The following is a 21,408-nucleotide window of genomic DNA, read 5'->3' on the forward strand; positions in this document are numbered from 1 at the left end:
GAGGGACAACACGATGGCTCAGTGGATAGCACTGTCGTCTCACAGCTTGAAGGTTGCTGGTTCGAGTTCCGGTTGGGCCAGTTGGCATTCAACATCCAGATCTTTTTGACTAACTGCATCTCTGTTTGATGTTTATCATCTTTTTTTCATATTTACTTTGTGTTGCCAAAACAAATTCCTTGTGTGTGACACACACTTGGCAATAAAACTGATTCTGATTTCTGTGTGGAGTTTGCATGTTCTCCCCATGTTGGCGTGGGTTTCCTCCGGGTGCTCCGGTTTCTCCCACAGTCCAAAGACATGCACTATTGGTGAATTGGTGAATTGAACAAATTGGCTGTTGTGTATAGGTGTGTGTGAAAGCCAGAGTGAATGAGCAGGTTAGGGTAATTAGGCAAGTTATTGTATATCGATGGTTTGTTCTGTAGACTATCGAAAAAATATATAGCTTAAAGGGGCAAATTTTTTTTTTTTTTTTATTAAAAACTGCTTTTATTCTAGTCAAAATAAAACAAATAAGACTTTCTCCAGGAGAAAAAAAAATATTATCAGACATACTGTGAAAATTTCCTTGCTCAGTTAAACATAATTTGTGATATATAAAAAAATGTAAAAAACTAATTCAAAGGGGGGCTAATAATTCTGACTTCAACTGTAGATTTGCAGTAGAGATGAAGATCTTAAACAACAATCACAGAGTTTATCAGATAGATTTAGAGAACGGTCTTATAAAAAAGTGGATACCATCTGCACATAATCGCTTCAAAGATATGTCACAAGAGGATAGCTTAGTTAAAACAACAACAAAAAAGCATGATCGTCATATTAATTGTTATATCAAATATTCGACTGTGACTTAGGACATTAATAAACTGCTATTTCAAGTGTTCAAACTTAGCTGATGATTGAATATAAAGTTTGTTTGGCATGCTGTCCCGGGAGAAAGCCCTGAGCTCATTAGATCCTCGAGCCCGGGGCTCCCTCCTGTTTGCAAGGTGAGAGGGGAGTTTAAGCTCAGCTAGATCTTGAGAACTCTCTTTTTGTAGTAGCTAATGAACATATAGTGATTGCTTTTAAGAGATAACTACTTACTAAGAGCATGTCTATGGTGCCGATTTGGATTAGTCAATTAACTTAAGTTGCATGTTTTTGGACGGTGGAAGGAAACTGGGGAACCCGGGGGAAACCCACGTGAGCACGGGGAGAACGTGTAAACTCCACACAGAAACGTCGGCTGGCTTGGTAAGGACTAGAACCAGTGACGTTCTTTCTGTGAGGCAACAATGCTAACCACTAGGCCACCGTGCCACCCATCTAGGAAAGGAGGAGGAGTAGGGGTGGAAGGGGGGATTCTTCAAAATGAAGATAGCTGTTATATGGAACTTAGGGTATTTATAGTGGCTTAGGAATCGTCTGATTGGTGAATCATAAATTGAATAATGTGGGACCAGCCGCAAGTAATCATAAGAACATGATCCTCTCGAAATTAGTTAATACATAAACTTCACTAAAACACTGGCGTATTATTTTATGCGATCCTACCCTCAAGGAGTGTTTTGAAAAATCTCCCCGTTTAGTACACACACAAAAAAAACATCTTTTATCCAGAATATGTTGGTTCGTTGGCTGATTTAAAACTCACTTCACATTTTTAAATACTATACCCACATGGTAGTTTTAAATTTGGGAATTGTTTACAATGCAACTTCACATACAACACGTCAACTTTTACACATCCCAATACAGCTAAAAAATTCAAAATTCGAGGCACTATTTTGTATAAGACCGCTAACGTAAGCTATATGTTGTGGTGCCTGTATGGTTAAGTTATGTAGGTAAGACGAGTAGACCTTTAAAAATTCACATTTCAGAACATTGATGCGCTATTTGACATCATGATCCTAGAAGTCCTGTTGCGCAACATTTCTCAGTTATGAGACATCAGAGATGTATAGTAACGAAGTAGAACTACTTCACTACTGTACTTAAGTACTAAAAGGCAGTATATGTACTTTACTGGAGTATTGTTTTTTTCTCCTACTTCCACTTTTACTTAAGTACATATTTTCGATGAGTTTAATACTTTTACTCCGATAGATTTTTTATGAGTTGCATCGTTACTCGTTACTAGAGGTGTCAAAATGGTCGATATCGGTTCAGTAATAGATCATAACGGGTTATTACGTACTGACGTCATTTATCTCCTATGTGCGGTGTCGCAATACTATGGCGAAGGACGGAGGCGCGAGGGCGAGTGAAGGCGGCACAGCACACGAGCCGCTATTTCACTACTACAGAGACTCCATCTCTGCCTCTCTCACTTTGGACATTTGACCCGCTGGCCTGTTTGTGAGGTAACTTTTTATCTCCTCTTGGCTGTTAAAGCGATACTTGTGGATCCAGACCTGGGCGTGTATGAGGTGCAAGTTTTCTCCACTGTGTCTATTATAGATTACCTGTGATAACCGCGTATTATACATACATAGACTGTAACCGCGGCTGTTCTTCCCGCCATCAGTGAACAACGCTTTCATTTCTAAAGCCGATAGCAAGCCCTTTCTGTTCAGAAGGTGAAGACATTAACCAATCAAAGGGGTGTAAGACCTCGCCTGTCAGCGTTTAAAAAGCAGGCAGGAGAATATTTACATTAGTTTATTTGCTATAAATGCTCATTCTGTGCATGAGTTTTGTTTGATACATTCAGAAAGAGTGTTTTCTTTGAGCGGGTCAAATTAAGGGTACAGTTCATATATATAACTGCTGTATTGAAGGACACAATTTTATTACAAGTAACCATTTAACTGTCACACCAAGAAAAAAAACAATAGAATTTTTTTATTTATTGCATTTCTTAACTCCTAATGTCGCTAGTTAACACAATCAATACATTTTCCCCCAACACATCCCATAATTTCTAAAATATCAGCCTCTACCAAATGGTTGAGATGTTGGTTTATGGTAAAAGTACCAGAATGAATAAATATACTATAACAATATGAAGTTTAAGACCAATTTAATTAAAACATAATCAAAATTAAACATTTTTGAATACTAAATCATAGCCATAAGCCATAAAATATTTCAGATTTTCATTTAACACAGTAATATACACGTTTTCTTTTTTTTTACAATAAAATCAAAATCAAGTGAATTAGAACGTTCGTTTACAGCGTTTACAACCAGTAATTTGTGCTCCAAAAATGGATTTCAATAGCGTTTTGAGTGGATTATGGACTGTTTTTGTGACACACAACTTTTAAAGCGATGAGAGAAAAACAGTATTGTAAGTCATGTTTCTTTTCGTTCTGCTTAATGACGTGCCCCCAAAAAAGAGATTTAAAATAAACAAAACAATATGATGTCTTTTGACTGCATTCTTTAATAACCATACTTGTACTTTTACTTTCAGTACTTGAGTAGTAAATTTTGAAATAAACTACTTGCAATACTTAAGTACAAAAAATGTTGAATACTTTAGTACTTCCACTTAAGTATGGTGCTTAAAGAGCACTTTTACTTCTACTCAAGTCACTTTTTGATAGAGTACTTGTACTTTTACTTAAGTCTGGGTCTCTAGTACTTTATACATCTCTGTGAGACATTCTGTCTCCTCTCTACAATACATAGGGATTGAAGTTGTGAAGTAAGGGGGGGGGGGGGGGGGGGGTTCTTAACAAATTCAGGGTATATGAAGGGATCCTAAAGGTAATTTCAATACCTTTTTAAGACTTTTTAAAGACCTCAGAATATTTAAGACCTCATCGCCACTTCAAGTTCTAATCAGTATCAAACCTTTAACTTAATAAACAGTTGTAGTTAAATAAATCAATGGAGCACAACCATACTATAGAACTCAGATAAACTCGGAAGAAACAAAGCCTGAAAGAATAAATTACATGGTTATTTTCAGAGACAGGCTTCAGCCACTGTTTAATCTCATCTTTCTCCAACCAGGAGTACGTAAACTTACATTTTCCCATTTTGCTATCTGTTTCGCTCTATGGTTTCACTACATGTGAAGAGCGTCACATCACCTTCCCGCATTTGTCACAAATTACGTGACATCACCCAGACGGAGGAGCTTGGCCGGACATGTATCCTGGCCTAAACCCATCACATGGATTGAGTATGCCGTTGTTCATATTAGGAGGAAAATAAATAAATTCATGCTTTTTTGGAGTGAAACCCTTTGGACAAAGCTTGAACAAAATTTAAGACCTCAAGAAAACGTGATTAAGGCTTTTTAATTCCTTTTAAGAGCCTTAACTTTCTCATAATTGATTTATCAACTATTAATACTTTAAGACCCTGTGGACACTCTGAAATTGTTGTTACAGTGTGAAGCCTTTGTCTCCAAAAGGTTTAAATGAGGAGTTTGACATTCTTCCTTTTCTTTAGTTATTGTTTAATTAGGTGTTTGGGTAAAGGTTTTTTGGTTATATTTTTGAAGGTTTTTTGGTTATAATATTGCTGTATTTCTTATTATATTCTGTTTTGTACAATTTGTGAGGGTTTGTTTTTGTATTTTTGCTTTGAATATCTAAGTTGTATAATTCAGAGATGTGTTTTTTTTTCTTCATTTTTTCTTGTTGTGAGATAGTAGGAGATCATGTGATCCGGAAGTGAAAAAATAGGAGCACCTTTCTGTGATGAACATTGTCTGATGAAGAGTCGGACCGTTACATGTTTTGTGTCAGCCTTTTTCATTTTAATAAATTTGCATTTTTGGAGCTTTGGTGTTGCCGCCTTTTGAATATATATCACTAGATCATGCCAGCGTTTGTCAGCAATGGAGGGAGAGAGCTGGCGATCGGTCAGTGAGTGTTTAATATAAACAAACATCTGACATGAATAAACCCCAGTTATAAAGTGTCTTGTTTTCTGTAGTTTTTTTTTGCCTACGAAAATTTCACTCAATCGAAGGGATTTAATTAGGGATGTCCCGATCAGTTTTTTTGCCCTCGAGTCCAAGTCACTTGATTTTGAGTATCTGCCGATACCGAAACCCGATACTTCTATAATACATAAAAAGAATAAAGAAGAGCGAAGAAACAGATCCAGGATGTTCCTTGTTTTTTATATAATTCACCTTATTTTAACATTCAACAACTCTGTTAACAAACAGAGCACTTCTGTGAGGTAGCTTGAACAATCCAGTAATAAATAACATCAATTCTTCACTTTTGGACTTTAGTGCAACAGTAAATCTAAAAAAAATTCGAATATAAAAACAAATAGCATCTCAACTTAAAATACCCGGTAATCAGGTAATCTCAAGTTTACATATCTCACAGTTTGCTATGACAATGTTGTCGTCATCTACTTTATAATACCTCCAGACCACAGACATACTCTCGCTTTCCGCTTCTTTGTTCTACTTTGCCGGCTTTTAACCAATATCGTCTCTGTAACAAAGTGATGACATGCCGCACACGTTGCCATTTATATATGAAGAGTTGAGATGCAAAATCCACTAAACGCCACAAAAATGAGATAATGACATTGAGTGAATGCTTTAGGCACATGTACACGATCAACAAATAGATTTGCTTAAAAACATCTAAATTGCGGTGTCAGTGCATTCAGAAATAACAGTTTGTTTGCAAAAGCAGCTAAACGGCACTTGCCTTTGACAGCAAAAGCCGCTATATCCCGAGAATCAGAAGAAACGAATCGAATAATATGTTTTCAATGTAATGGCGCGCTGATAAGCCGGCTTTTATAAGGAGACTGTTTTATTCCGCCTTCGATTTCGATTTTAAAAGATGGAGTTTGATGAACTGGATGAACCGGTTCAACTGTCAGTGAATGGCAAATGAAAATGTCCCTTACCTCAAAACTCTGCATTATCAGAAAAAGAAAACACAGTTTTCTACAGTCGGAAGTGTAGCATGCATTCATAACGTTTTTTTGCGCAGCGACGCTACTTTGAATAAGTCAAATTCACTATACATTAAACAGCAACTGCTTTTCATGAAAGATGAAGTTAACATGCCGTTCTTTTATTCAGTGAATGCTACTGTATGAGAATAAACAAGAGACCAAGACCTTAAGTATGGTAAGAATGAATGAATGAATGACAGCTTCTAAAATTGTCTGAGAGGCATCCCCTTTTAGCCCAGTAGGCCTACCTTGTGTTTTATTTGCTAATTTAAGCTATTTTTTAAAAGATAAACAAAATGTATAAAACTATACATTATTTTTATTACTTCATAATACTTCTACGTCTGATAGGCTTTTTATATTAATGGACAATACACAGATATTGATGTTTCACAATGTTTTTACACTATTATTTGAATCTAACAAGCTTAGTTTACAATGTTTGCAAGATTTACACTGCTCTACTCATATTAAATCTAAATCCCAAATATCAGAAATGACAACAGATTGTTAATTAACGTCAGTTTTAATTTTATTGATTAATGCACTTACTTGACAGATATCATTCATTCATTTTCCTTCTGCTCTGTCCCTGGTTTATCACAATAGAATGAACTGCCACTTGACAGATTTATGTATTTTAGGTGGTTTGTGTAATGTGTTTAATGTTTGGTTAAATAATTTATAATTGCATCTTTAGTGATTTTCAAATAATTACACTGTCGTGTCTAAACAGGTGGATTTAGAGGTTTTTGCAAAAAAAGCTGAAGTGGATTTAACTGGTTTTGACGCAAAAAAGATCTACCTTCTTAAAAACCAAAGAACTGTCTAAAATTACATTTTTGAAAAAAAAAAGTTATTTTATTTACTAGCTAATAACTAGGGCTAGACGGAATCTGCTGACATTTTTTGCTATTTCTGTGCTGAATTTTGGTAAAAATCTGCAGATTTATGCGGAATGATTTTGGGAGTATCATAACTAAAACCTAATATATGGAAAAGTAATACCTTTTTAACTTGTATTTAATGTTTACAATGCTAATCCAACTAGATCCACTTTATTTGGTAAAAAAAGCAAGTCTCTCATATAATATATCTACTAAAAGACAGAAAGTATAACTTTACAAACTGTACTGTAAATAAATCATATAAATATTTTTATATTAGTCAATAATATTACTGAAATTTATTTAAAAACTGAATAAATATGAATTTTTATACATTTACATAAGTTAATAAACAGAATCAATAATGGGTTAAAATCTGCGGAAATCTGCATGCGCAGATTCTGTGTGGGCCTACTAATAACCTTATCATTACATATAAAATGAAACTTCTGAACCTAATCAGAGGAGCCTGATAGAAAATGCTCATTTACAAGAAAAGAGGTCAGATGGATTTAGAAGGTTTTGCATTTGAATTCTTCATATGTATACATATATAATCGAGTCCTGCTCGAGAGGTAATGTCCAATTCCGATCGAGTCTGAAACTGCGCGATCGGGCCCGATTTCCGATCACATGATCGGATCTGGAAATCCTTAGATTTTATGTTATAACAATACTCCTTGTGGGGGAAAATTAACAGTAATGAAGATCAAGATCCCTTTGACTAAAAATAACAACCAAAATCAGGATATGTGGCATAGTAGCAGCATTTTGTATCTGTAGTTTTGCTGCGTTTATAATTGGAATTGATACAGCGCTAGAGGCGGAGCAAGCAAAATTATGCCATCAAAAAACAATGGCAGCACCCATGGTCCAAAATAAATGCGAATTTATTTGAATAACATATAAATTAAATACACATATTTCACAAAGCGGCATCATTTAATATATTTTAAGGCATACATGCCTTGATACCAAATTCCCTTTAAGGCAAGTCATTTCACTCGACAGCCATCTTTGAAACGCCTCTCGGGCAGTATGCTTGGGCATTCTGTTTGAATGGGAAAACATCAATTTCTCCAAAATTACTTGCCAAGCTTACGACTTTATTTCGTTTTACGAATAACCAACAAAATTAAACAACAACTGTGTCTTTAGTTTAATTTCTAAATGTTCGTATCACACAAAATCTGCAGAAACTCACGTCTGGTCCGAGCCCCTCCCCTGGAGAATTGTTATTCTATAGCGATTGCCGATTAGCTTCTGTACTAGAAGGCGGGCTTTATTTGCCATATAGCGATCGCTGATTGGCTCCTGTACTAGAAGGCAGGGCTTCATTCGCCATATTGACAGTTACACTTTTCCCCATTCAAAAGTATGCGAGTGACATGTCTTGTGTATTCTATAGTCTTTGTTGATACCCAGGGTTTCATTTAAAGCACAATAACAGTGTTTTTTAAAATAGCTTTTCATCAGACAGTTTTATTGGTCAGATTTGGTGAAAACAATGACTAAAAAAGGTCAATGTTCATGATTATATTTCTATGTATCAGTATTGTATATATTTTCTCTCAGCGCCTTTGGCTGGAGAATGCTTGAATGTTTGTAATGTGTGTAAATTCCAGAACGTACCCAATTCCCCAAATGTGATCTCCTCGGTGGAAAATGACCAGGTCACCGTTAGAGTTGAGAGCCAGACCAGAGACCTGTCCGAGCTGCAGATCCGCCTCAGGCCAGTCTGACACCTCCACCAGATGGGCACCTAAACACAAACAAACAAACAAACAAACACAATGGAACTGTCAATTAGATGTGGAAGACCTACATGAACAAAGTCATTTTTACAGTTTGGTGACTGGTGAGAGTGTTATGGAATTTAATAATGCACACCAAATGGAAAGAAAAAAACTCTGCATTTCACAATGTGTGTGTGTGTGTGTGTGTGTGTGTGTGTGTGTGTGTGTGTGTGTGTGTGTGTGTGTGTGTGTGTGTGTGTGTGTGTGTGAATGTGTGTGTGTCTGTGTGTGCGGTGCTTTACTGACAGCCGCGTTTGTGGATCTTGTCAGAAAATATGGCGTAAAGTCCTACATGACGGTAATAGTTTGATTGCGGTGTTTACTTCAATAATGCCACTAACATATGCATACTCCACGTCTTAATTCCATTTTTGTTTAGTTCAGTTATGATGGATTAAGGTAATCAAAAAAATCGCTGTTTTGAGCCTATGTAGGCCTACAGTTCAAAATTCATGTTTAACTAAATAAACAGTTAGTAAACACAAGTACATTCTATTGAACATAATTTATTTTCATCACCAATTATCATAGTAGAACAGTTTCTCAAGCAGTTTGTGATGCATTTTGGAAACAGGAGATGAGCCCCTGGTCTATTGTTCTCAAAGACCTACTTTTAGTCATTATTTGGGTAGCACACATATTCTGAATGACTTCGGCAGAATTCAAAAGAGCCTGTTTAATCTAGATTAATTCCAAGATTCCAGTGAGACTAATCTAGATTAAAAAAAATTTATCTATGCCCACCTATAGTTTTGAGGTTGTCATGTGGTGGGGAACAGTCTTCAAAATTTAAAACCATATCAATCCATGTGGTCAAAGTATTTGCCTGCAAAGCACTGGGAAAAATCCACTCCATAGAAGACTCTCAAGAACCCAATGATGTCCCTGTTCTCAAAACAAAGAAGCTTGGAACAAACTAGAGTTTGTTGCCCACATGGAACAACAGAAAATGTGACCACACCTTTAAGGTTCTGAAAACCTCTGAAATTGAATAAGCTCTCATGAAACAAGAATTTCAGTAAACATAATGTGAATAAGTAAAGGCTGAATACTCTGAGCATGTACCTTTATCATAAGGGAAAACCAAGTACGTGTGCTGATGACTCATCTAGCCTGCAGAGGGGATTTTTTTTTTTTTACCAGCTAGATAAAAGCAAAGCATGTTGAAATCTATTCTCATGTTTCCAGCTCAGACATTAGAGCATCATTAATACCACATGCTAAAACACTGCACACTTAGCAAACACTCAGCACAACCGTAAGTATAAGCGATAGCAGTGAGATGGATGGAGGCAGGCTTCAAATGAAGAACAAATGGATATGTTGGAGAGCAAGTCACGTCTTAGCTGACACTGCGGTCCATGTGGTGAAAGCTTACTGTCCACACAACACAAGTGGAGATACTTGATACATTGACGTCCTTGCTTTTAGTCGGCGTAAACAAATGAGGCCGAAACCCACCTTGTTGGTCCCTTTGAGCCGCCCCTGTGGTTGGCAGTCTGGCGGGTACAGTCCTGCTCCTCCAGGGGCTGACAGTGGACTCTAACTGGTGAAACTTGTGCACTCTGTCTCTCGCCAGAATTGCATCCTCATTTGTTTTGTAGCCTAAACGTGGCCGGCCCAGGTCTTTTTTCATTATGCTATCAATCTCTGCCAGCAGAAGAGTCTGGGCTCGAGCCGCCTCTGAAGGTTTGTACTTATGTATGCGGACATGGTCCTCTCTCTCCCCCAGCAGTTTAGAAAGAAGGGAATAGAGGTCACCTGCACAGGAAGAAACAGAGGAGGAAAAGCGGAAAGACAAAAGAGGAATGGTGGTGTGAATAGAAAAGTGAGAAAGTCAATCGAGTGGAGAAGGGGAGGTTGTGCTGGTGGAGTATTGAACATAATCAATGGGGTGGGTAAACATAGTCCTACTTTTGTCTATCCTTTACAAGTTGTACAATCAGATTGTTTGACATGCCGCTTTTATGTATAGTACTTCTATTAACATCTGATAATATCTAATAGCGGGTTTTAAAGAGCCCCTATTTTGCATTAAAAAAGGTCATATTTTGGTTTTGGGGGTCTCCAACAACATGCTGATATGCGTGCAAGGTCAAAAAACACTTTCATTGTCTTATAATATGCATTTATTTTTAACTAATTATCCTATATGAATCGTTCAGTGATTCATTTGTTCCCAAACCCATCCTTAGTGCGAAGCTAATCTGCGCTGATTAGACCAATAACAAAGTCTGTTGTGATTGGTCGACTGCGTTCAGCATGAGACAGAAAGAAACGCCCACCACAGCTACAGTATGAAGTAGCAGAAAGTATGCGAGAGCCAAATGCAGGAACGCAATAAAGCAATGCAGTCGAACACCAGCATATACTCTACTTGTAACCTTAACCCCAAGTAATAACAACAACACACATTCAGTATTAATCCACAAAGTGGCAAAAGTTGAACTATTTTAAAATTGACCGCACCGCGCATGAGAAACAGTTGATTAGTTCAGTTCGGAAACGCATTTAAAATCGGTAAATGAAGAAGCATACGTCATGTTATTAACATGGTTTTGGACGCGATATGTGAACAGCCCCATACAGATTTAACCTGATAGATACAGTACAAGCAATGATCTATATTAGATGCGTGATTACAAGCCGCACGGGGCCATTACAAATTATAACACACAATTAAATACATATTTTGCAAACTACACAAACGAGGCAACAATTTTAATTACACTTACATATTCAGAGAATCTGGCCCATTTGAACTGTATGAATTCCGCGTTGCAGCGAACGTTATTGTATCAATCGTCAGAAAATTGACAGGAACAAACACAGCACTAGGTTGACTATATTGTGGTATTCTTGTGAAAATGAACTTTAACCTTTTATTCCCCTCAGCCGAATGTCCATCTGTCAGTGATCGTCATCTCTGCGTCATGAACAGTCCCATGATCCCCCGCTAGTGTGTGGAGGGAAAGCGCGTTTTTACTAAAACTGGAACTGGAACTACATATTTGGTGATGTACCGTGTCGACGTCAGTGCGATCAATCAAAAGATCCGAACCCAACTCGATTCGTTTATTCGTTTATTCGAATCAATAGTTTTAAACAAGGTGCACTTAAAGCTGTGTTACACACTGCATGGAAGCTCATTTTCAAAAACCCATAATAGGGGCTCTTTAAGCTCTCAAATCCTTACTAGCATCGCACACCGCAATTGCTGTGCACATCATCAAGACTAAAAAACAAAAAATTTGTTGTGCTATAGTATGTCAATTTCTGACTGTTAGTGGCTCACATCGAGAAAAAGGGTACAATACTATTGACCTTATTCTGCAGTGCCTATGGGAGAAATTACTATAAATAATAAATGGCAGAAATTGCTCAAACTACTTGCTCTACAAACAAGTGTGTTCATGACTGTACAGACAAAGCAGAATAATATAATAAGAAAATGATTGTTTGCAACATCGAGAAGAATAACAAGCTGTATTAATGTCTAAAAATAAATGGAAGTGAATGAGACTCCAATGGTATCGCCCGCTCGTTCGTGAAGAATAAGGTCAATAAATTTATGCAATAAAAGCAAATATACGCTTAAAGATGGCATAAAATTAAAAAGGATTCTTCCTATTTTAACATGTATGTAATAGTGCTTGTTATAATGCATTGCTTTTGTCCATTCGCCAATCTTCCTCCATTTTGGCAACAATACCTATTCTCCAACAATCCAATTAGTTCTCAAAAAAATAAATAAAATTCGCAATCATGCACCAACCCAAATTTTTTTCTCACTTCAAGAACGTTTTAATTGCATGTACAGTTAAAGTCAGAATTATTAGCCCCCCTTTGAATTTTTTTTCTTTTTTTAATATTTCTCAAATGATGATTAACAGAGCAAGGACATTTTCACAGTATGTCGGATGATATTTTTTCTTCTGGAGAAAATCTTGTTTGTTTTATTTCAGCTAAAATAAAAGTTTTTTAATAAAAAAAAAAAAACATTTTAAGGTCAAAATTATTAGCCCCTTTAAGCTATATATTTTAAATAGTTTACAGACCAAACCATCTTTATACAGTAACTTGCCTAATTACCCTAACCAGCCTAGGTAACCTAATTAACCTAGTTAAGCCTTTAAATGTCACTTTAAGCTGGATAGAAGTGTCTTGAAAAATAACTAGTCAAATATTATTTGCTCTCATCATAGCGAAGATAAAATAAATCAGTTATTAGAAATGAGTTATTAAAACTATTATGTTTCGAAATGTGTTGAAGAAATCTTCTCTACGTTAAATAGAATTGGGCAAAAAATAAACAGAGAGGATAATAATTCAGGGGGCTAATAATTCTGAATTCAGCTGTACATCATGACAACCTTCTGTTTCATGTCGACTTTAAGGAAGAATGGAATGAAAGTTATACAATAACCCCAAAAAAGCAATGAAAAGGTTAAAATAGATCTGCACATGTTGCCAGAATAATTTTGAATAAAGAAAATATTGAACTTTTCTAAGTGACAACAAAATTTGAGAAGGAAGAATGGGGACTCTACTACTGTACCTAAAAGATCAGTACTCTTGGATTGATATCATGTGGAGTGTTTGGATTCAACCAATGATCATCTTTCCAAAGAGTTTTGAAATATTCCATCAACCATCCCAAACCACTGACTGTCCAATCAGGCAACTTCTGCAAAGTACAGACTCTATACAGTAGTTCTTATGTGAAAATAATCATCATATTGGGATTTTACTTTTCGAACAGTCAAACATTACTTGATGCTGCAAACAGTACATCTAAAAAATCCAGCCACTGTAGGATATGAATATCCTATGAACCATAATTTGCCTTTGGTTATATACAATTGGCTCTGTAATCATAAGCTTAGTCCTTAAAACATTTGTTAGATGGATGTACGTTGTTTTCTCTTTTCCTCCATATTTCATAAATCATATTTGTTGACAAAAGCACCATAATCTGTAATCACTGATGGACCAGTCAAACATAACACACTCTGATACAGCACTCACTTTTCAGTGAGTTTATCCTCTTGATTGGTCAACTTCAATTAGGTTGACAGATCACCCACACACTTCTCACAAATTCAAGCCGACAGCTCCTTTGACATGTTTAAAAATGATCAAGAGCTTGTGAAACTTGTAGGTTCCTCTCACATGGTATGAGGCACGACCATAGGAGCATTAAGGATGACTCCTTCCGATGGAAAAAAAATTGCATACAAGCTCATATGACAGCAAAAAACACACGCCTTAAAGATCATGTAAAGAACCACAACATTAGAATGTACTTAATGTACACTGCAGTTCAGATTGTTTGGTGGGATTAGCACTAGCACATTGTGTCCCATTTCGCTGGAGGACAATGTGTCAGTTTTAGCACGGATCGTGAGAACATCCATGGTCTCTGCTTGATTCCTGTTTTGAGAGATTCTTTTGTCGTGACCTGCATCTAAATCTTCCAGCCACTCCAACGAAATGTGCATCATCACTATGAAACGCTCCTTATGGCAATGGTCCTGCTTCTTTCCCCAAGGGCATATTCCAGGACTGACCCTGACCATTTTACTAGGGTGATTGATCCTGGGAGCAATCCTGGGATGTGTTTGTGCACACACAGAAGACACTGTAGATCTTCTATGAGATCAACACTCTGGGCCCTATCTATCGACCTAATAAGGCCCAAGACGTGTATGGCACAATTTGTTGCTATTTTCAGACCAGCGAAACCCTATTTTTCACATTTTGGGTCACGTTGTTTAAATAGCAAATCCATTTGAGCCACTTTGTGGACTCTTGGGTGTGCTGGTCTAAAAAGGAGGTGTGTTAAGGCGCATTGTTGGCATGTTGCTATTTTGAGGAACTAAAATAGACTGCGTCATTGACCAACCAAAACCTTAGGCTTACACATTGCTTAATAAACAAACTAAATTAAATATGTAGGCTAATGGATGCCTTAAGTGAGTTTACACCGTTTCCTTACTCCACGAAAGTAAAGGAGTAAACAAGAGTAAAAGTAAAGAGGCCAAATGGACTGCAGATGATCTGTTTTCTGAAGGGATCAGTTTTTCCACTAACAAATAACCGCCATGTAAATAGCAAATGTGCTATGGCGCAACGCAACTGACTCTTAAAGGGCCACGAAAGCCCCAGCTGCCTCAGCAGGGTGTTTTTACACCTCTAGTTTGGAAAAAGTCAGGAAAGTGGGTGAGTCCAGCTCTGTTTAGGTGGGAGTGTTGGGGGAGGGGAAGATGAATGGTTTTGCATAAAAATGTGAGTTTCCGTTTGGGAATGCGCTGATTTTCACAGAGGAAAAACAAACAGACACTGGGAAGAAAGACAGTGACTGTGTTTACACATGGACACCAGTTATTGAATTACCAGCCAAATTATTATTTTGTTGACTTTAACTGCAGTTTGGCACTTTCACTTTCATTCAGGAACATTTCATGCATCCCCTCTGTGACAAATGAGATAGTGGAGGCAAGGAACTGCTGGGAGAGTGTAGTTTTAATGGAATGTTTGATACCACACGGCGAATGAAAGAAAAAATACTTCCGCATTTCACTGTAACTTAGATGCACTCAGTAGGTAACGTAGCGCCAGGAAGCCGTGTGTATAGACTATCCTGTTATAAAATGCGGCGAAAATCCTACACAACGGTAATAGTTTAAGGTATTAACATGTTTACACTCGGAGAGCAGCATTTACAGCAGATCTTGCAGTCCATAATATTGTAGTGATATTAACGTACTGTAAACTTAGTAACTCAATCATTTTGACTAAGGTATGTCTTTAAACACTGAAAGAGTACTTCTGACGATATTAACTAACTTTGCCATCTGTATATACAAAGATCACACAAAAAATCTGTAGAGACAGGAGACAAGCGGCAAATCCAGATTTCACCATTTCCAGATGCGAAAAGCTCTCTGGTAAAAATGTTCCTTACAAATGTAATTCTGTTGCGTGCACTGTTGTCCACACGTGAGTCCAGCTGCTCTCATAGCGGGAAATGAAAACAAAACCTTCGTTGCAGCACATTTATAAACACAACACTGACAACCCATATCCCCAAGTAATTCTTGTTCTTCCACTTGTTTTTGGCAACACAACGTGGCGTCTCTCTGCCGTCTGAACATGAAGCTTCGAAGCTTTATATTAATGAAGTTGCACCTCATTCACCATAGAGCGCGCTGATTGGTTGGTATCAAGTCTTTCTCATGAATTAATGCTGCACACTTAGAGACGTCATGATGTACTGGCCGGTACAGACATCCACCCTCCATGCTGGATTGCACGCAAGGATCATATCACCGTGACACAGCTACAAAAATTGGTTTCAAACCAACAGAATGAATTTGCTCGAAATAATGCAAAAACTACCAATTTTCACTTTTTTTGTGAAATATAAGTGTCCTAATGGTGTTTATAGCAGCGTAGGACACATATATGACTGTCAAGAGCTCAAAAAAAATGTGTTTTGGTGTTTCGTGACCCTTTAACAGGGAATGTGAGATGAGACTCTGATTGGTTTAATGCATGTTACGCTCAAAACACACCCAGAACTCATTAAGAGAATAAGCATAACCCTTTTATATCATGCGCCAGGGTGCAGCACATATTTAAATATTAAAAGAGGCGGGGGTTCAGGGGCGTATTAAAGGGGATTCAGTGTGATTAAAGATATACACTAATCATTGACTGTGCAGTCACAACTTTGTTTTGCAGAGCAGGAGAAGGATAATCATCCTGTATTGAAAGAATGTCTGATGCTTTCTTATTGAGTTGGCACAACATGCCACAGTGATTATTCACCTAAATGTGCTTACTTAAGGTAAGATCAATTAATCATTGTTGGTTTAGAAACTATGGAGTTGGAGTATTAGTTGACACTTATTAGGCTTTAAGCTGTTAAAAAAAAAAGAGCAGGATTTCATTAGCACAGAATTTTATTTGAACCCTTTTGTGTGCTGTTGGGGATGTTTTCAGCCACTATGGGGTGAGTTTGAGTTTTAATTTGGCCACAATCTTCTGTGTTTCAGCAAATGAAATGATTTTTTTTTTTCACAAATCTTATTTTGACACATATTTTGGGAAAATGCTTTGAAAATCTTTATGTTCATGACTGTTTTTGCCCCTATTGACTTCCATTATAACCACATTTTTTGAAATGCCATGACACCATATTATTATGTATTCTTTATTGTTGGTGGTTTTCTCTGTTGGGAAGAGGTACAATTTGTCATTTTTTCTCTGTCTACAAACCAGAATCAAACGCACAGGTGGAAAAGTGGTATACAGTTTGTGCTCCTGGAACTCTCCTGAAATCTCAAGACACAACGCAGTGGTTCCTCCAGTCCTCTCTAATGACTTTCTTTATTTCTTTTTTTTGCTCATACCATTGGAGACAGTTTAATTAATTCCCAAATATTGAAATTCCAGAATCATTTTTTACTCTTTGAATGAACATATCCTTTGAATATCATGCTAGTATACTGTCACAGATCTTGCCAAAATTAATTTTGTTGAGCCTCCAGCTTAAAGTAGTTGAACTATTTCAGTATTTCTAGGTCAGACAACTCCTTAGCACTGAATGATGGAATAAAGGCTTGAAGTAAGCCGATATGGCTACATCATATAAGTTTTGGTAAAATTTTTGGGTGCCAAATTGCTAGCAACACTTTAATATGTTCTTTATTTTTCCAATAGCTGCAAAAATACAATTTTTCCTTTGAAATGTTTGTATTGTAACAATATTATAGAAATAGATTCATAACAATATACATATCCAAACTAAATATATATATTAAATGATGTTATATTAATGAAAAGCATTGGAGGAAAATATATTTCACAAATATACTCCACTAATTTACATCATGGGAAGTGTCCATCAGTGTTAATGTTATTCATGACTTATTTTCTGCCAATTTTCAGGAAATCAGATTGCTGACAAAGGATTGTGGGTGAATGGAAAAGGTGAAAAGACACGCTTAATGCATCCTTTAAAAATGACACTGTGCCTCTTCATCGACTCCAGAAATATTTATCCAATATGTCAAATCTTGGAATTAACTACACTTGCAGATTTCTTCAGCATGGAGATATTTCATTCAAAGTTCCTAGAAATTGTGCTTTATCTGATGGTGCACAACTCATCCCTTCTTTAGCTAAATTTATCACAATAGGTACATAAAAATTCAAAGCATATGGCATTTCAGTCTGATTTGTCCATAACCAATAGGCACCGACTAAAATTTAGCAGTAAATATGCTTGTGTTGTAAAATGATAGATTCTCATTTGAGCAACAAAAAGAACAAAAAGAACAACAAAAGGGACAAGTCTCTTCACTGAAAAAAAAATAATGTACAGTATAGAATATAAAGTCATGGTATAGTGGAAGAAGAATTAATATTGTGTATGACTCCCATGAGCTTGGAGGACTGTATCCATACATCTCTGCAATGACTCAAATATCTTATCAATAAAGTCATCTGGAATGGCAAAGAAAGCGTTCTTGCAGGACTCCCAGAGTTCATCAGGATTCTTTGGATTCATCTCTAATGCCTTCTCCTAATGTTCATTTTCTGGTGATTGGGCTGGCCAATCCTTAAGCACCTTGACCTTCTTTGCTTTCAGGAGGAGCGCTATCCTGCTGAAGAATTTGCCCTCTCCTGTGGTTTGTAATGTAATGGGCAGCACAAATGTCTTGATACCTCAGGTTACTGATGCTCCTATACTGAATGTACTGTCACCCCAAACCAAGATTTTTCCTTCACCAAACTTGACTGATTGCTGTGAGAATCTTGGGTCCACGCAGGTTCCAATAGGTCTTCTGCAGTATTTGTGAAGATTGGGGTGCAGTTCAACAGATTACAATTACTTTTTCAATCTGGCTTAGACTCTAATTTTTGGGAAAATTGCCAAATATTTTGGAGGTGGTTTAGGGAGGGAATTTTCTGTGGTTTAAGGAGTGAATAATGCATGAGTAAATCTCAAGTCATTGTTCTATTTATAAACTTATATTCTGTGTTAATACATAAGATTAATAAATCTATTTGGTAAAAAATTAACACATTACAATGCAAATATATGGAAAAGTCTGGATATTGCACTAGTTTTAAGTGACATTGTAGCTTAGCATTTGAAAAGGAAAATCCAATTTTATCGGGGTTAACCTTCTACTGCATGGTGTTGCCATATGACAACACCATATTTTTATTCATTTCCCTGCCACTGTTTCTTTAAGACCAACATTCTAATTGTTTTGTTGGAAAGAGAAGACCTTAGTTTAGCCAATAATGTGCTTTGGTTAAGTCACATCACATGCAGTGTTGTCTGCACCGTGATTTCTGACAGACTGGAGTTTATTGTGAGTAATTGCTGAATGCAAATGTAAACGTCAATAAAAACAAAGGATCAAATTATGTCAGATCCATTAAAAAATCTGAAACATCACCTCCACTGAGTTATGAAGACATATTCACAACTCAAAAAAGTTTTTATCAGTTTAGCTTTTTGTAAATCGATCAACCGTATGTGTTGCCAAATGGCAACAATGTGCAATAGTGGAATGTGCAATAATGCAATAGCTTAGCTAGCTAGCAAGGTCAGCTGTGAACTTTTAAGTAGTAACTATAACAACATGAATGCTAGTAATATAATGTTGATTAGTCATATGGTAATGGCACTTTGATTATGGATAAAATCAAATTTTAATGGCAATACTTTTGATTATATATAAATACAGGGAACCGGGTATTAACGGGCACAACCATGTTCTATGGTAAATGAAAGAAGAAAAGGACGAGATGGATTTCAGTGACCATGAGAATGATGTAGATTGGACATTTGATAAGAGCAGTGATGGAGACAGTTCAGGTAAGTTAGCTCAGAGGCAGATAAGACAGACGTAGTATAGTATAATATATAAACACTGTTAGCTAGTAGCTACATTATTCTGATGCATCTGGCCATATTAGACTTGTTCTTTTTTGTTATAATATTTACTGGAGAAAATATTTATATTTACTGTATGTTGTATACATGATAATATGTTTTCGATAATTTTAAGCAAAAAAGAAAAGAATAAATGAAAGCTGTTGAACTACGAGTTGTTGGAAAGTATGTATAAGGTGTCATTTCTAAGTTCTGTGTTAAAGCTTTATAATACTGCAACTCCAATTCAATCATTTCAAACAGCTAAATTATTACAAGGAAAATTCTAAATTAGAAATTTCTACGTTAGATCCACTATTGGACATTGTTGCCATATGGCAACATATCATAAAGTACCTGAAAATGTTTTTTCCTTCAAGTTAAGCCATTCTAAGAAAAGCAAAACAGTTAAATACTTTTTATTATAGATTTAGCATAATGCGTGCAGTAGAGGGTTAAATTTAGCTTAAATGAGAGCAGAAATAGGATGCTAACGGATTCCGTTTTTAATTCATGTGGAGATGCCTCTAAGAAAAAGATCTGAGCTCTCGGCAGGGCAGCAATAGATAAATGGGTCAAGGCAAGCTAAACTTCAAATATTTTTGTCATGATAATATCTCCTCACCAAAAACAGTAGTAGCTTAAAAAATAATGTGAATGAAAAATATGTTTTTGGTTGCTGCCTTAATACTAATGTAAATGCTGGCTTTTTAATTAAAACCTTTTTAATACTGTATTCAACTGGCCCCTGATGAAGAACACCACCAAATCTCTAGTGATACTGTATGTTCACTTTGTGAAACCTGAATTACAGGATTTGTTGAGAAAATATTTAATTTCCCTTGGGACAATATCAATATTCTGTATTGTTTATTGAACTTATTCTGCAGTGCGGAAGTGTGCTCGTTTTTGTGATTATTTTAGAACATCTGATTCAGTTGCCTGGAATGACTAGAAATAATAAACGGCAGAAAATGGTCAAACTACTTGCTATACAAAAAAGTATGTTCACAACTATACATAAAATATAGAATAACAATGAGAAAATATCAAGTTTGCAACACCAAACAGCATAACAAGCTGTTTTTAACGTCTAAAAATCAAAGCAAGTCAATGAGACTGGATGTCTTGAGCCAAAAAGATTTTATTGGCTGCAGTCGCTCATACGTGAAGAATAGGGTCAATTGATCAAAGGCAATATTCTTGTGTGTTTTAATAACTCATTTCTAATAACTGATTTGTTTTATCTTTTCCATCATGACAGTAAATAATATTTGACTAGATATTTTTCAAAACAGTTCTATATAGCTTAAAGTGACATTTAAAGATTTAACTAGGTTGTTACGTTGCCGTATATTGTTAGGATTTTTGCCTCCTGTTCTCTCTCTCTCTGTCTCTCTCTCTCTCTCTCCCCCTCTCAGCCCGTCATATCCTTTAGGTCCGCCTTCGCGACAGCCGACTGGTTGGGAGACCAGTCATTCATCATTGGGTGACGTGGCGCGATGACATAGAAGGACGCCAGGGAGAGCGGATGAGAGAGCGCTTTTCCTTTGATCCTGTTTTTGTGTGTTTTGCCGACATGATTTTGTTATTCGTTTTTTTTGCTTAGCTTTCGTTTGGATACAATTATTTATTATTATTTTCTGCCCATTTTTTGAACTACTTTGTGATTTTTGTACATCTTAATTTTGATTGTTTGTTTGTTACTTTTTGGCCCAGCTCTTACCTGGCAAAATCTAAGAGTTTGTAGTAAGAGTTGACTCTGTCCTCAGAGTAAGGTTGATAGGAAGATGTCGTACGATTTCTATTCTGCAAACACTTAGTCAATCCATTGTTTAAAACACAAGGTAAGAAGTGAACGCCATCTGTGTATTTATATTTTTGT

At 36.4% G+C, this 21,408-nt stretch overlaps 1 protein-coding gene across 4 annotated transcripts in view; it reads right to left on the reverse strand.

Annotated features, from left to right (window-relative positions):
* The window catches only part of pam (peptidylglycine alpha-amidating monooxygenase), a 115,658-nt gene that overhangs the window by 23,168 nt on the left and 71,082 nt on the right, over positions 1-21,408 (reverse strand). For 3 of the 4 annotated variants that reach the window (XM_056466388.1, XM_056466389.1, XM_056466390.1), the window contains 2 exons: positions 10,028-10,327; positions 8,403-8,532 (listed from right to left, as the gene is read on the reverse strand). In XM_056466388.1, coding sequence (XP_056322363.1) covers positions 8,403-8,532; positions 10,028-10,327 — 430 coding nt within the window. The remainder of the gene's footprint in view (positions 1-8,402; positions 8,533-10,027; positions 10,328-21,408) is intronic. The other variant, XM_056466391.1, reaches the window with a different exon arrangement.

Source organism: Danio aesculapii, chromosome 10 (genome assembly GCF_903798145.1).
Source record: "Danio aesculapii chromosome 10, fDanAes4.1, whole genome shotgun sequence".
Taxonomy (NCBI): Eukaryota; Metazoa; Chordata; class Actinopteri; order Cypriniformes; family Danionidae; genus Danio; species Danio aesculapii.